General features: G+C 35.3%; 1 protein-coding gene and 1 long non-coding RNA gene across 2 annotated transcripts in view; one reads left to right on the forward strand and one right to left on the reverse strand.

The window, feature by feature from the left end:
• Positions 1 to 587: 587 nt before the first annotated feature.
• The window catches only part of si:ch211-216b21.2 (heparan sulfate glucosamine 3-O-sulfotransferase 3A1), a 43,042-nt gene continuing 27,545 nt past the window's right edge, over positions 588 to 16,084 (reverse strand). The window contains exon 2 of the mRNA XM_042735922.1: positions 588 to 2,566. Within this exon, the coding sequence (XP_042591856.1) occupies positions 1,945 to 2,566 (622 nt within the window). The 3' untranslated portion in view covers positions 588 to 1,944. The remainder of the gene's footprint in view (positions 2,567 to 16,084) is intronic.
• LOC122139269 lies at positions 11,628 to 14,445 on the forward strand. The gene is made up of 3 exons (XR_006156166.1): positions 11,628 to 11,719; positions 12,794 to 12,885; positions 14,289 to 14,445. It is a non-coding gene; the product is annotated as an uncharacterized LOC122139269 (long non-coding RNA).

A 16,084-nucleotide genomic window follows, 5' to 3' on the forward strand; every position in this document is an offset into this window, starting at 1 on the left:
TAAGACATTTTTAAATTTTTTTTCTGGCTAAAATTTTCAGTGAAAAAGTGATCTTATCTGGATCAGGAGAGAAATATGCACAGATCAAGAATTGTTTACAAGCAAAAACAGTCCAAAACGGTTGTAAATAAATATTTTGGTGGATTTTTATGTGTGAGGACAACAGGCGATGGATTTATTTTTTTTTTTTCTTCACTGGAGAAAGCGTTATGTATAATAGTCTTGTATTTTAGTCAGAAGCAACTGTTTAAAATGAAAACAACTTAATGCATTTTTTTTTCTTTCTTTTAATTAAAGACATTAAAGTGGACTGGAGTGATGTGGATTACTTTTGGATTATTTTGATGTTTTTATCAGCTATTTGGACTTTCTTTCTGACGGCACCCATTCACTGCAGAGGATCCATTGGTGAGCAAGTGATATAATGCTAAATTTCCCCAAATCTGTATCCATGAAGAAACAAACTCATCTACATGGATGGCCTGAAAGCTAGTAAATTTTCAGCAAATGTTTATTTTTGGTTGAACTATAACTTTAATGCAAATACAATCACAGTCTGGAAATTATTTTTAAAAAATGATGTTTTTATTAAAAATGTGCTTTATAAAATTCATTATTCAAATTAAATAAACAGAACTATAAAAGCATAATGTCACTGATAATATTGCAAAGGAAAACAATAAATTCACTCACACTGAAACTAAAGGTGATGCATGTAATGCAAAAAAATGACTGCTTTTAAGTTTCCAAACAGGTTCACGCACCTTGAACTTTCTGAGCAAAAAACAGCCTATTGAGGGCTCATTTAAATGTGGGATTTTAAAGCATTCTAACATTGTACAATTACACAAATCACCTTTAAATGGAGAAACACTGATTGAATGGCTTTTAGAGGCACTGCTGCTTTGTAACAGTGTCTTTCTCATACTCACTCTCTCTCTCACACACACACATCATAGAGATAAAACATTAAATGGACGCTTAAAAGCTTGCCATCCAGTCAAATCACAAATTGGACTTAAATTCATTTGTTCTGTAAAACCAAAAACCCAAACCTGGGGGAAAATTACATCATGTTCTGCATGTTTACTGCTTTGGCCATTCTATTATTGTCTTTGATCCATGAATATAAGAAACATTTTTGAGAAAACATTACTCTCAGTGAATAGGATGGTAAACATTTAAATGTGCACATTTAAACTTCAGACCGCTTGAAACGTTTTAGAAAAGGCATTGTGTTATATGGTTCAAAATACAAAAGAAATCACCCACCTTTCACATGCCAAAAAAAAAGTGAAGGGATGTGTTTAGTGAAGATTATTTAAAATAGTTAAACTGTATATGTGTACATATTTTTTAAATAAATAAATTTCAAAAAATACACTTATTTTTATTCTTTTGATATTTTCTTCCAAATAATTGTAAAGGTATATAAGCAGATAGTCTTTCTACATTAAATATGGCAAAAGAACTAATGTGAACTCCAAGTCCAGACACAGTGGATAATTCACAGTTCAGCCTCCAAATGCATAGTTCTAGAGTGGATCTCTTCAGCTTTCAGGTGTCTTTTCTAGGTCCTCTTACAGTACAGTTTATGGCTGTTTAAATGAGAAATGTGGCTAAAGTCTGACTGGGTAAAACAAAGGCAATGTATAATCCTCATCTTTTTGCCTGATGAAGCTATAAGAGGTCAAAATGCCATTTTTGAATCTAAAATTGAATAGAATTTGGAACTGTAATAGCAGTTTGAGGACATTTACTCTTGTTTTTGACATTTGTTCATAGTGTTCTGTGCCTAACTTGAGTTGGATGCGGACATTTCTATCATTTTCCACAACCAAATTGGACCACTTTTGGGGTTATCATAGTTTTGTTGCTGGTGAGGTCACAGTAAGGTTGTTTCTCCCTTGTTTCAAAATCCAGGGTCTATTTCACTGTCTACTGTCAGTCATCCCATCCAAATTTCCTGCCTGTCATCTGGTAGAACTTCATGTTGAAAGGCCTGTAGAAGTCTCTAAGTCTCTGCACGACCTCAGGGTGAATGTTTGGATGGGTCCGCCCTTTGGTTTTACCCAGGCAATGGGGCTTGCTGCTGCCCTCTGCCTTTTTGAGACAAGGGAAGCCCTTGGTCTGGTTGAAGTAGAAGTGTTTGTCTGTGATGATCCTCTTGAGCCCCAAAAAGTCCTGCACGTGGCCCAGCTCTCCGGCCGGGTCACTGATCAGCCGCTCTCCGCTCACGAACAGGATCTGGCTCATGGGGAAGAACTGTAGCCAGTTGTCCAGGTGTTTGGCGTAGATGCCGATCTGAATGGCGCTCCACGAGGTGTCGATTAACCCTGTAGTCCTGTTTTTGAATGTCAGGCTCTCAAAAGTAGGAATGTCAGGCTTCTTGGACAGTGTCTGCGTGTAGTCAGAGATGGCTCGAGTGACGGGGTCCCGGACCACCACAATCAGCTTGGTGTCGCGGGACATGGCATAGATCCGGGCCGGAGCCTCGCGGGTCACAAAGTAACTTGGTGTTTTCTCCATGGTGATCTGACCCTCCAGGGTCTTAGGCATTAGGTCCCTATGGAGAAAGAAAGGGAGAAAGATAAGTTGATGTAATTATTGTAGCAGTTACACTGCATATTGTTAAAAGTTTATGATTTTTATGGATGAGTCTCTTTATGCTCACCAATATTGATCAATTTATTGATCAAAAATACAGTAGAAAAAATTATATTGTGAAATATTATTCATTTAAAATAACTGTTTTCTATATTTTAAAATGTAAATTATTCTTGATGGCAAAGCTGAATTTTCAGCATCATTCATTTCAGAAATTTGTTTTGCTCACTAAAACTGCATTCATTTGATCAAAGCATTACAGTCAAAACAATATATTTATAGTATATTGTCATGATGCACCTTTTTTGTCATTTTACAACTTTTTTGGTCAGTTGTTTAATTGGTAAACTGTATCTAAAGCTTTTTGCTCTCACTCCAAAACAGCATCCAACACTCAGAGTTGTTCTCATAGTTGACCTCTGTTCATTTCTGAGAGCATGAATGCTTTTCTCACAGGCTCTTAGTGCCAATCGAGACTCCATTAGACCATCAAGCACTGACCCCAACATCACATGACCCTAGACCTTCTCTGCTTTTAATATAGGTTTCTTTTCTTTTCTTTTGTATCGGAGTTACTGACAAGACAAAATATTGAGTAAAACTGCAAAAAGATATGCAGTGTCATCTGACAAAAACACCAAAATAAGTTTCTGCTCATGCTGGTTTTTAAGATAGTCCTCTCTTAGGAATAATTGCTGTTCATCTCGTTTCCATTACAAGTCAGCAAGTGCAGTGGTAATACTTTTCATGTGATTTTTCTCTTGTGCTTTGCATTCTAGCTCTGTAGTATCTTGAAGAGGAAGAAAAGAGTCTAATCTGTTTGTCCATGCCGCTCTCACTCTCTCTTCCCACTGCTCTCTAGTGCCTTCAGGACACTGACCTGAACCAAAGAGGATAAAAGCAGTGGATTAATGATTTACAGCACTCCACTCCACCATTTAGAGCCTCATAAGGCCCGTTCGCTTCAAATTCAGCCCAAGTGCAGAATGCGGCCCTCAATTATTTATCTCCCTCCTCTGGGGGGTTTAGGCCCTGACAAAATGGCCTCCCTCAACCCCAATGGCGGTTTATGGGCCGTAATGGCATTAGCGGGCTGAGGGTCAGTGGCTTTAGATAGCCCTTCAGGTCACTCTGAAAATGGCTCTTATTTTTCATTGCCAATTGTATTTCATGTCACATGCCGGCACAAATTCATGCCTTCTGATAAAAACAAGAGCCCAGTGACATTCCAGCATGTGGCAGCTAGTGTTTATGTGCTCTGCAGCTGGGCCGTTTGTAGCACTCCCACAGACGGAAGAAGTTTCTGGAGCGCAGATTAAACTGGTGATGTAACACACAGCAACACTTTTCGCATATTACTTGTTTTTTCATTTAGCTGATGTTTTAAGTGACTTTAAGTATGTTTTTAACAGGATCAGCCCCCCAAAAGTAATCCAAAAGTAAAAGTGTTTTGCTCATGCAACAATGCTGATAGTTAAAACATGCATCTAGCTAGGTTTGAACTTGCAGCGGTTAATAGCAATAAATCCCACCTATCATTGAAGTTTTTAAATATACTTTTATATTGCAATAATTTCACATTCAATATTCAAATTAATGTAGAAACAACATAAAGACAACATAAAGACCGAAGGCAAGTATCACTGATACCAATACTACTGATGCCTCTAGGAAATTGTTCTTTATTCCTAATATTTTACCATTGAATAGTCATTCAGCATTACAGTATATTTGAGAGCTATCAATTTGAACATTTATTAGACTTTAAATATAAAAATAACGACTTCTAATTTAAGTGAACTTAAAACAATCTTCACATAAACCCATTATAATAAATGTCATATTTACCTGTACTCTTCAGCAAGTAGGAAATATACAGAAGTTGAATAAAGTTATCATCACTAAATTCTAAACTAAATAAAGCTGAATCCTTAAAGCTACAAAAGTTATTGATTCGCTTTTTTTTTCATTTTTTCTTTGATTAACAGACATCACAGCAGCTGGGCTGCTACTACTTTAAGAGCTGCTGCTGAACATGATGCAGATCTGAGACACATTTTTTTGGTTTAATTAGATCATTTAATATGGGATGATAGTGGTTTAAGAGCGGTACCATATTTGTGTGTGCCATATTCAAATATTTTTAATGCTGTTAAACTGGAAAAAGTAATCGGCTGCGTTAACATGCTAATTTTGTCAGCACAAATGTACACACGATTTTAATTTTTTTTGCATGTTAATCAGTACATTTGTTTGTTCATTTGGTAATTATAGCATGCATGTGCATATTCTGTTTGACAGGTTCATTGACCTACATAAATTTACTACTATATGTTTCTAAATATGCCATAAAGATACAGTACATTCTAATACCAAAAGACAAATGTGCAAAATATATAATTCATGAGGCGTTTAAAATTTTAAAAAACAAATTTTAAAAAACAAAGGCAATCTGAGCTCCACCTGTGAGGTTGTAGGGCCATCAGGGACAAACTACGTCTATTCCAAAATGCACAACATTGCCTTTTTTATAAAATTGACATGAGCTTGGTCCAAACTTGGCATACATATTTAATAAGTTGCATCACCTTGTTGTCAAGAAATTCCATTCAGATGTTTTTCTTTAAAGTTAAATATAATATATTTAATTAAATTTGACTATTTTATTTAATTTTTTTGTCTAGCTCAACAGTGCTTCAGTTTCATTCTTTCATTATATGGAAAAGAACACTTGAGACTGCTATCCTTCTCCTTTTGTGTTCCAAGAAAGGAAGAAATTCATCCAGGTTTGTGAACACCATTAATAAATGATGATCAAATATTCCTTTAAGGCTGCACTAACCCTTTAAATATGAGTACAAAAAAAACAAGAATCTTCTTTTGGGATGCAACTGTTTGAAACAGACCAGCAGTCAGAATAAATCTTCTTTTTGTCACAGCACAAGGCCATTTCTCAGACATTAGAGCCCGTAGAGAGTTTAGAAGTTAAACAAACTCTTGTGTGCTTGTAAGTCTCAAATGATATCAGTGTGAGAGAGACAGAGGGAATTCAAGGGAGATCTGGGAAGACAGAGTGAAAGAGAAAAGAGAACATATGACGGACAGCTTTCACAGCTTTACCGTTCTCTGAGGGAAAGTATAAAAGGGAGGGTGCTAGAGAGAGAATATTTTTCTCCATTCTCTGGCAAGGGAAAGTGAGGCTTTTTCTAACAGATGTTTATTGGCGGCGCAAATGATGTAACACTTGAAGTAGCTTTGCCTCTGAGCACAAATGATTTACAGTCCTTTCAGAGCAATGTTTGATGTCTTCTTCACGCTGTAAGAATATGACTCCCTGTACACACATTCAGCCATTTAATACAGGCAGAAAGCCTCAGCCATTAAACACATCCGGTTCATTGCAGGGTCTGACACGTAGCGATCCAAAGGATAATATAAATATTATGACTTAGCTCCTAATAGAAGTTCATGATTTAATTGATTGAATCAATTCTTTTCAAATAATCACTTAATCTACTTCACATAATAATCACTTAATCATTCGTTCAGACTGAATTGTTCGAGTTTAAAACACAGATCTGGTCAAATTACTTGCTTATTGGAGAGAAAGATTAAGTTTGAGACAGGGTTATTATAGTTTACTAAAACTAAAACCATAAAAAATTCTAATTTTAATGTATTTTATCTTAAAATAGCTAAAACTAAAACTGAAATAAAATAATATAAATAATACAGACATAAAATAAAAACACTAAAACATTATAAAAAAATTAACAAAAATTAAAACTGAACATATAAAATAAAATTCAATTTAAAATATTAATAAAAACTATAATAGTCTCACAATGATACTAAAATAACACTGAATATTGTGGTCCGCAGAAAAAAAGAAAGTCATACCAGGTAGGACAACGTGATGGTGAGAAAATGATGACAGAATAAATAAAAAAAATCACTTTAAGCAAAGCAAATTATGTATATGTTGGATTTTGATGTGAAATTAATTAAAAATCAACATTTTTACAACTCATATATTAAAAGCTGCATGAAAAATGTAGGCCTAAATCTTTTGAAAAAGGCACTATGGCAGATTACACAAATTCATTCAACCTTTTCTTAAAGCATTCTGCTCCATTTGTGTTTAATGCAAATGAACTGCCGCCAAGCATCTCTCTTCATATCAGACCAGATTTACGTCTTCCTGTTGTAGCGCAAGTTTGGCGTAAAGGGACAGACGGGGCACGGCGAGTCAAGCGGGCGGTATTCACAAAAAACCATGAGGGTACAGGGGCCACAGCGCCGTAGATTCATGTCTCCCCGTAGAGAGGTAAAACACCCATAAATATCTTCCACAACTCCACGCTGGCAACCAGAGCAGATAATTGTCATCTAATTGGCTCAATATTTCTAGCCTTTGGCCAGACAGTCTCTTTCTCTTTTCCTCACCGCTGAACTGCAGTGGAGGTCAAAAGAGTGTGTCTGTGATTTACAACGACCGTCACAGTCTGTGTGCGAGTCTGTGTGTTTTGAAATAACACGAATTAACTACAACCGTCTGACTTTGTGACCCCGTCAGCCGGTGCTTTACGAAGCTGCAATGGTTCACCTGTCCTGAAGTGACTCGAAGGTTGCAGTCTTTGACGGTCATGCGAGAGCTAATCACTGCTGATGGACAACAGAGCAGATGAGTGCTGGAAATCATATGTGTTGTTTCCACTCAACTATCAAGAAGGCCCTGGCTGTTGAGAAAGGCCACGGCAAAGGGATTTCAAGCTGTTATTTTGTGTAAGCTTTTGTTATTTGCCATGCGCAAAGTTTACTGCCAGACAAGTGTGGATTGTCTTTTGTCATCTTTTGTAATGTTTCTGACCTCACTTTTTTTAACAAATATCGTGTCATACACTCAAGGCGAAGAGTGACATCTGAGTAAGAGTGTGTGCATTTTGCTTTGAAAACAAACTGTTGAAGCAATGCAGATTGTATTAGAGTGACAGAAGTCGTTGTATCATTACCATTACACAGCTTTCTGGAACACTTGATTCTGATTGGTCAATCACAGCATTCTACAGTCAAATATTTGTATATAATGACTACTAAATGACATAACTGCATTACTGCGTTAGACTAACCGGAACTTGTCACAGCACTTACTGTACATGTGATTGCTCTTTTGTTGGTTTGATTGCCTCTATTGTCCTCCATTTGTTTTGGATTACAGCGTCTGCTAAATATTTGACCATTATCTCTTACGTATCCATATTAATTTCTACAGTCTTCTTCACTCTATCTACTTCTACATTCTATCCACTTTTTTTGATAAATAGCTTTCTACTATTTGCAAAATTGTGTATGTTTCTCTGTTTATTATTGTAAGAGTGATACTCTTACACTTCAAGACCACTTTGAATCAGGGTCCACGTCACTATTATTTAAAAATATAGTAATAATATAAAATATTTATTTTGAAATAATGATTATTTAAATTAAAATATTGCATTTATTGTTTGTTTAACAAATTAAGCATTATTTAACCAATGATTTAACAAGTTAAAGTTTTTAAACAGTATTGAAATTAATAAAACAAATAATAAAATGCATAAGTAATAATAAATCATATAATATTTTATAAACAACCATGCCATTTACACCTTAAAAAAATAGCGTATAAATATAGATTATTTAAATATATAAATGCAATTATAAATTATAATAAATAAACAATGGAGAATAACATGGCAGTCCAAAAATAAGGTAATTCAATCTGGGTTTAGGAAAGTGCAAAATTAGCAAAAAGTGTTGGAATTCAAACTCTAGGATTTATAGCTGCAGGGAAATCTGCAGAAAGTTTTCCTGTATTTCATTTCATAAAGCGAATAAACTGGACAAAACTGCAGGGACATATTTCTCATAGAGACTAAATATGGGAGATGAAATTTTAAACAAATAGTTCATTTCATGACAGATTCAAGAATGTACACACACAAAGATTTTTACTGGTACCTTATGGCATTAATTCAGTCAGTGATTTAAACTCCTACCATAATCCAATAAAATCTAATTTAGGCATTCAAGCAAAGTTTCCAGACCTGACACACACACACACACACACACACACACACACACACACACACTGTACTTTATTCAAACCACAGTCAAACTGGGCCAGTGCAAGGGAAAATGTACACTGATAAAAAAAAAAGTTTTCACTGAGCCGCTCCACTTTCACTATAACAGGAATGAAGGGGAAGTGCACATTTACTTAGTATGTCTACAAAAAATACTATGTTGAATGCTATTTATTCAACCTCATTTTGAACAAATATATCTTTCTACAGGAAGTGCGGTAGGCTGTTATTGTGGTGTGTTGCAGGTGTTTTTCTTTTCCCCCTTTCTATAGCAACTGCCTTTGCACAATTTAGTAAAAATTTTATAGAGTTAGCTTTACAGTCTGTTCTTATAAATATATCAGCAGCATTTTAAGCACAGCACAGCTTCCTCTGTTGCTCTCTCAGTCCTTGTCTCTCTGTGCCTCGAGTAACTCCCAAGTTTATTGTGTAAGAGAGGAAAAATAAGCAGTATCTCTGTGGCAACCTTCTTGTGAATAATTCACCCTCTCTAACTGTAGAGAAAGATGGGGTGGAATGAAAGACAGAGAGAAAACACTCTCTGCCATCAGAGGATGAACATGCTTTTACATTCCACCAGTTAAAATCCACACACACACAGATATGCAGAACCTCTTCTTCCCCTTCTTATGGCCTTCCGTTACGAGATGGGAAACTTTAATGTTGCATTTGCTTTGAGGGAAAACCCTGACTGCTCCTCTGATCCTCTTGGCAGCTAAACTGGGCTGTGGATTGAAAAGTGAATGCCTGAAATGAGCTGAGTGTGGCTGAAGACATTTGTGGATTTATAGTCCTGATCCCCCACCCCGCTGCCGTCGCAGAAACAGACGGTTACTAGAGAAGCAGTTCACGCATTAGTGTGAGTGTGTGCCACTGAAGAACTGTCGAAGTGTGTGTGTGTAGGCTTCGGGATAGTATTCTAATATACTGCTCTTAATATTGGTGTAGTATATACAGTAGTATGCATATTCTGTTCGGTATGCATAGAATACCCTACGTTTTCCAAAATGAGCAACATTCAGTACTGTTTGGAACACTGTACACTTAACTAATCCTTCCATTTCAGGAATGATCAAAGAAATTACATCTGTGATTTTTAACATATCTTTTTTGATTCATTATGTGATTGGAAATGAATAACATTTGTGATTTTTAGCATATTTTTTTTGATTGATTATGTTATTAATAGAGATAATAGTAGTAGCAGTAATAGTAGTAGTAGTAGTAGTAGAACTACAGTTGTTTATTCTTTTCAGTTTATTTGGCCTTTTTTAAAAGATTGTTCAATAATGTCTAAAATTTTAGCAGTGATCACTATATATATTTACATATATTGCATACATGATATATTTACATATATTGCATACATGATATTTATGTGTGTACTGTGTATATTTATATGTATACAGTATATTTAAAAAAATTACACACAGTATTTTGTATTTTGTATTTTGGATATGATTAATTGCGAACATGATAGCACTAATACATATATAAATTACATATTTTTTTATACATGTATATGTGTGTATTTGCATATACATATAAATATACACAATGCACACACATATGTAAATACAAACTGTTATCACTCGATTTGACAGCCGTAAATATACAAATATAATATAAAAGTATATATAAATTTGAAACCAATTTCAATCAATAATTTCACAAATAATTACAAAGAAATGACAAGTATAGAAAGATTTGTTAAAACTTACTCCAATAATCTTTGTTTTATTTACAACTATGTATACATTTATGTATACTACAATGTCCTACTGTGCTAAGCGTACTTAGTATTGCAGTGGATTCTACACCCCTGGTCAATATGCCAAATGAAATGCAAAATGAATCTTTGCATACGTGTATCCAAGTGTGGCTGTGGTGACCGGGGTTCTGCAAACAGTGTGTGTGTTGTAGGCTGATGAGTTTTAGTGTAAGTTTGAACTACACTTCAACATGGCTGCATCTGCATTATTTTTTAATGTCTTTCTGACCCACTGGTTTCTGAGCTGCAGTGAGCCACAGACACCACGCACAGCAACAAGATTACTCTTAAACATGTTAAGGCCTGTTTCTCTCTTTTTTCTTTTTTCACAAAGTCTTATCTTTTTCTCCCTGTCTTACACATTCTTTCTCTTATTTTTCAGCAAATTCTAGAGCTTGAGAGTGATAAGACACCTAAACTTAATGCCAAGCTCATTTTTGAGACTTTATATTACCTGCAGATCAGCTTAATACTCAAGCGGTGTTGCATCTACTTTGGTTCTTCCAGTGTCTGGAAATGTAGAAATGTGACTAGAACAGTTTTTTTTTAGTAGACCTGCATCTGTGAGGTACATGTCAAGTGAAAGTGTTTTATTTAATCTCAGTTTCACTTGCAGGACACCATATGTTTATTAAGAGTCAGCACTGAGTAGTTTATGGAAAAAAATAATGGATGTGTGTTTGATTGCTGAGCTGTGCAGAGATTAGTTAGCTTTAAACGGCCTATTCTTTAGTATATCCTCTTCCATTTAAGCCCTCCGTTAAGAGGCAATGATTTTGTGCCAGGTTCATTCTTTCTGCCAGGCGTGGATACGATCCCTCAGGAGGAAGCTGGAGACGATTAGACGTGTGTTACTCCAGACCTATTAAAAATCCCTCAGTAAGAACCACATAAGGAAAAAAATAACAAAGAAACTTGACCTCCGCAAAACAACAATCACTCCATCAGCAGCAATGGCATGCTCGATTTCACAGTACTTACTAAAGTAATATATTGGATCTTTAACTTTATTAATGAGGTCCAGGTGTGTATGTATACAGAGAGAGTGAAAATAGGATTTGTTATAGCTATATCTAAAAATAATTAAGGAACAAATGTCTTAAATTGGAAATGTCTTTGTTTTTGCTCAGTGACTTGGACACAGACTCATTTGGTAGTTCCCGACATTAAAGGTCCCTGGATTATTTTGCTGGAGCAAAATATCTTGGACTGAAAGGTCAGTTCCATGTTGTACTAGATTCACTGTGTTATTTCGACCTCTGGAAAAATCTATAAAGATTGTCTGTTCAGGCTCAAAACAGAAGGCCTTAAGTTCACTGCTTCGATTGAGTGATTGTTTTGTGCATGCCACTCAATAAATGTTAACCTCAACTTGTGCACTGTAATCGGCCACAATAGTGATTCTGTTCAGTTCCAGACAGAGTTATAGGTTTGAATTCAGTTTTTATTTTATTTTCAGTTTGTCCTTTCAGTGTAGTGTAGTTTTGGTTTATAATCAGGCGTTTGTAGTTTTAGCATTTTTCATGTTTTATAGTTTTATTTTTTATAATAGTATTAGATTTTGAGTTTTTATTTATTTATAGTTTTTGTTTTTAATTTTAGTTTTTTAATTTTATTGTTATACAATACAGTATAATTCAAGTAGCATTTGTGAATGTTTCATGTTTAATGAAGGCGAGGTGAATCAAAAACTAACATTAATTTTTGGCCACATTTAGTTTTTAGTAACTTTTTCGATTCATAAAAAAATAGTCACCCCCCCCCCACAGTTACATTACTTTTTATTTGTATTTTTTTTTAATTTTTTTTTTTTTTTTTTTATTATTTATGGTTATTATCAATGGTTCCAAACAATCTTCTTGTATTTTCTTTTTTTTATTAACAATATTATCACTGGTTTCATTATTTATCAAAACTAACATTAATTTAATTTTTTTGTTGCTTTTTGGATTCATAAAAATTAGTTTTATTTTAATTACATTTTACACAATTATATTACCTTTTATTTGTAGCAATTTGATTTGGTTTTTGTTAGTGATATTAGCATTGGTTACAATCACTGAGAATGTTTTGAACTGACAGTGTTACATACAGTACATACTATAGAATATTACCTGTTTTACTGTGAATAGATTGCTGTTGTCAGGACTAAATGTTGAATTAATTCGCAAAAACATATTCATAAAGTCCCACATACATGCTTCTTTTTATTCTACCCTTGCACTAAAATCATGCTGAACCAGAAACACACAGGCTGTGACCACATTATGTTCTTCTGTATCTTCTACAGCTGAGGTGATCAAAACCCAACACATATGGCAGCCATGCTGTGGTGATGCTCGCTGTATCATTAGTCTGGCACTCCTACAGTGAAATCTGCAGGTACTTGCTTCTTCTCAATGACTTTTAGACCTCTAGTATGCCTGCATATGTTCTCTATTATAACAGAGGCTCAGAGGATTCGCTCCACATGTCAGAGTTCTTCCTGTTAGTTGCGACGCTGTGGGTGAGAGACCTGCGCTGACTGCTAGTTCAAGTTGTGCTTTAGGCACTACTGTGATGTTTGGCTTAGTATTTTACCCCATCTGTGTTCTTCAGGAGGGCTCTAATATCATTGCTGGTGGATTTTGACCCCTTTGTCTGTAGAAAAAGTAATTAAAGAATCAGACTCTTCCTTTATTAGAGTTCCAACTTTGGTTCAGTACCATTGTAAAATGTTACTTCATTGCTAATCAATTTTAAATATTCGGATATCTCAGAATGGAGCCAAAATGACCTTTTTTGCAAGGTTCATTCTTGATGTTTTGGGCAGAAATGAGGTGTGAGAAAGAGCTTGCACAAAGCTTGCTTTAAACAACAGTCAATACTTAAAATAATATTTTAACATTCTGAAGCCATACAGTAGTTTTCTATGAAGTACAGACCTAAATTTATTTCATTATTCACTGATAATATTGACTTCCTTTGAGCTGGTAACCACTGTGAATAGATAATTGAGTCATGTATTTTACATTTACATGTTTTCCTACAATTTTAGCCTGTTCTTTACACAAAGTTATCATATGGCTTCCAGAGACTTGGAGTATATTTTAGTCGTATAGACTGCTTTTAAAATTGTATATAATAGTTTTATTGTAATTTTGAGTTCTTTTTGAAGCTTGAAAGATTCAGACCCCATTGTAACTGCATGGAAAAACCTTCTTTATAGATTATTATTTTGTTCTTTTAACTTTCTTTCTTCCTTTTATGTTCCACAGAAGAAAGAAAATCATATGGGTTTTGAATGACATTAGGGTGAGTAAAAGATGACAGAATTTTTTATTTTTGGTTGAACTATTCCTTTAATCTATAGTCGACTATTATGAAAGACAAGCCATGTAGAAAATTAGTTTCAATGCAAAGACCATTGTAACCGAAAGCTCCTTCTTCACGGTTCCTCGTTTGTATCCCGAACACCAAGAATAAAACTTGCAAAAAGGTTATTTTGCCATTTCTAGTCCCCATTCTGAGACGTAGACCAGTAGAGACGGAGCAGCATTCTCCCAATGAGAGAAAATCATCAGAGCCACTATAAATCAAACCAGGTGAAAATGACATGAACAAGCTGCTCTGTGCTCAAACTCTCCTCTTTTGTGTATGGCTCTGGTAACAGGGCTATAAATTAGACATTGTGCTCTCATTGCTTGTCTAATATGGACCAGCGGTTCTGAAACCAATGCCCTGTGGCCGTGAAATCAGTGCACAAGGCTCATTCATCATCTGGATTTTTTAATCTGTCGAAATAGACTGATGTCACCATTTGCATCTAAGTTCACTCCCGGATCACTCGTGTTTGCTGCTTTGGAGAAACCAAAGTAATAAAAGCTGATGTAAGTATGACTTAATAACTAATAATGTGGGGTTACACTTGAGTGAATGCAAATAGGGCCAGCACATGGCACATGGGTGCACACTCACACACTACCAGTGGCGTGCAAAAGGGAAATCCCAACTCGATTCCTGGCACCTGGTCCTCCCACAATATGAGATCCTGTCAAACAGCAGCTGTATGAAGGCAGCCATTGTTCTGCTCTAAAGGCAACAAAACCTGTCTGGCTGTGTTGAAATCAGGGACAATGACTGGTCTTCAAGACCAGTTAATAAAACAAATGTTATATGTTCTATAATCTAATATAAGACAATCATATAAAACCATTGCATTTTGATCTATGTGTACTTACCGGTACCTACTTTTGATTTATTCATCCAAAATATTGCAAATTCCGTGACATTCCACGTTATTCAGTAAATTCTGTTTTTCTGACTGGATTCCACGATTCTGTCTGCGTTTTCCGCATCGCGGAAATCATAGGGCCCTACATATATAGCATGCAAACTGTGATGTCTGTCCTTACAATGTAAAATCTGAATGTGAACTGGAGTATGAGTCAAGAAAATACTATTTCAGTCCTTCTGCTTCAAAACTGCAAAATTGATTAGTGAAATTTAGATTAGATTAGATTAGATTCAACTTTATTGTCACTGCACATGTAAGGTACAAGGCAACGAAATGCAGTTAGCATCTAACCAGAAGTGCAATAAGCAGTAAGTACAGAATATACAAGGTCTACAATATGTACAATAACTATACAGATAAGTATTATGGACAAAATTTACAGATTTTAAATACTATCAACATGATATACAGGTGTACTATGAACATACTATACAGATGAAATATGTGAAGTGTATGTACACTATAGGCAGAACTATGAACATATGAACAATTTACACTATTGCAATGGAAAGTAAAGTGCATAGAAAATATTTTCAGTGTGCGAATGGGTTATTCAGTGTTCCTGGATGAACAGACAGTAGTGCAAGTAATAGCAAGTTTGTTGTTTTGCTTGTTGTAAATAAATAAATAAATAAATCAGTCAGATGTAGTGATGAAGTGGGGGAGGAGTCTGTGTGCATGGTGTGGGGGGTGTCAGAGGGCAGAGTTCAGTAAGGAGACAGCTGTAGTAAACTGTAAATTTACTAACGTCAGATGTTTGGATACAGTATGGAAACAGTTTTTGTGCATAAAAAGCATACAGAAGAAACCTGTTTAAACAATCTGAAGCTGTGCAGGGTCGACCTGATCATGATTTTTCTACAGGAGCCAGAGGTTTAATTCCTTTTTATATCAGAATACAGACGTTTTGGTGTCTGCACAACTTTTATTGACCTATTTAGGCCAATAACTACAAGCTAAAAGGAGGCAGAGGCCGAGTAGTGCGGTTTGGGAAGGGATGAAAGTAGGGAAAATGGAAGATGATAAAGAAAAAAAAAGGCTTAGGGATGAACCATCAAGCACTTTATGGAAGAGTGAGGAGCAAAGCTGATTACACAGAGTCTGCTCTCTCTCTCTAAGACCCTCTCTGGTTGTCTTAAACTTACTCTTACTGTAAGCTATAATCTTTATTTCTTCCTCATTTAAAAAAAAGGGGTGCTATACTCTCTTTTACAAAATCTTGATTTTGTTTTGGGGGTGTACTAGAACATGCTCTTATGCTTGGTGGTTTGAAAAACGCATTATTTTTCACAAAATGTACATTTT

The sequence above is a fragment of the Cyprinus carpio genome, chromosome B12, assembly GCF_018340385.1.
Source record: "Cyprinus carpio isolate SPL01 chromosome B12, ASM1834038v1, whole genome shotgun sequence".
Lineage (NCBI taxonomy): Eukaryota > Metazoa > Chordata > Actinopteri > Cypriniformes > Cyprinidae > Cyprinus > Cyprinus carpio.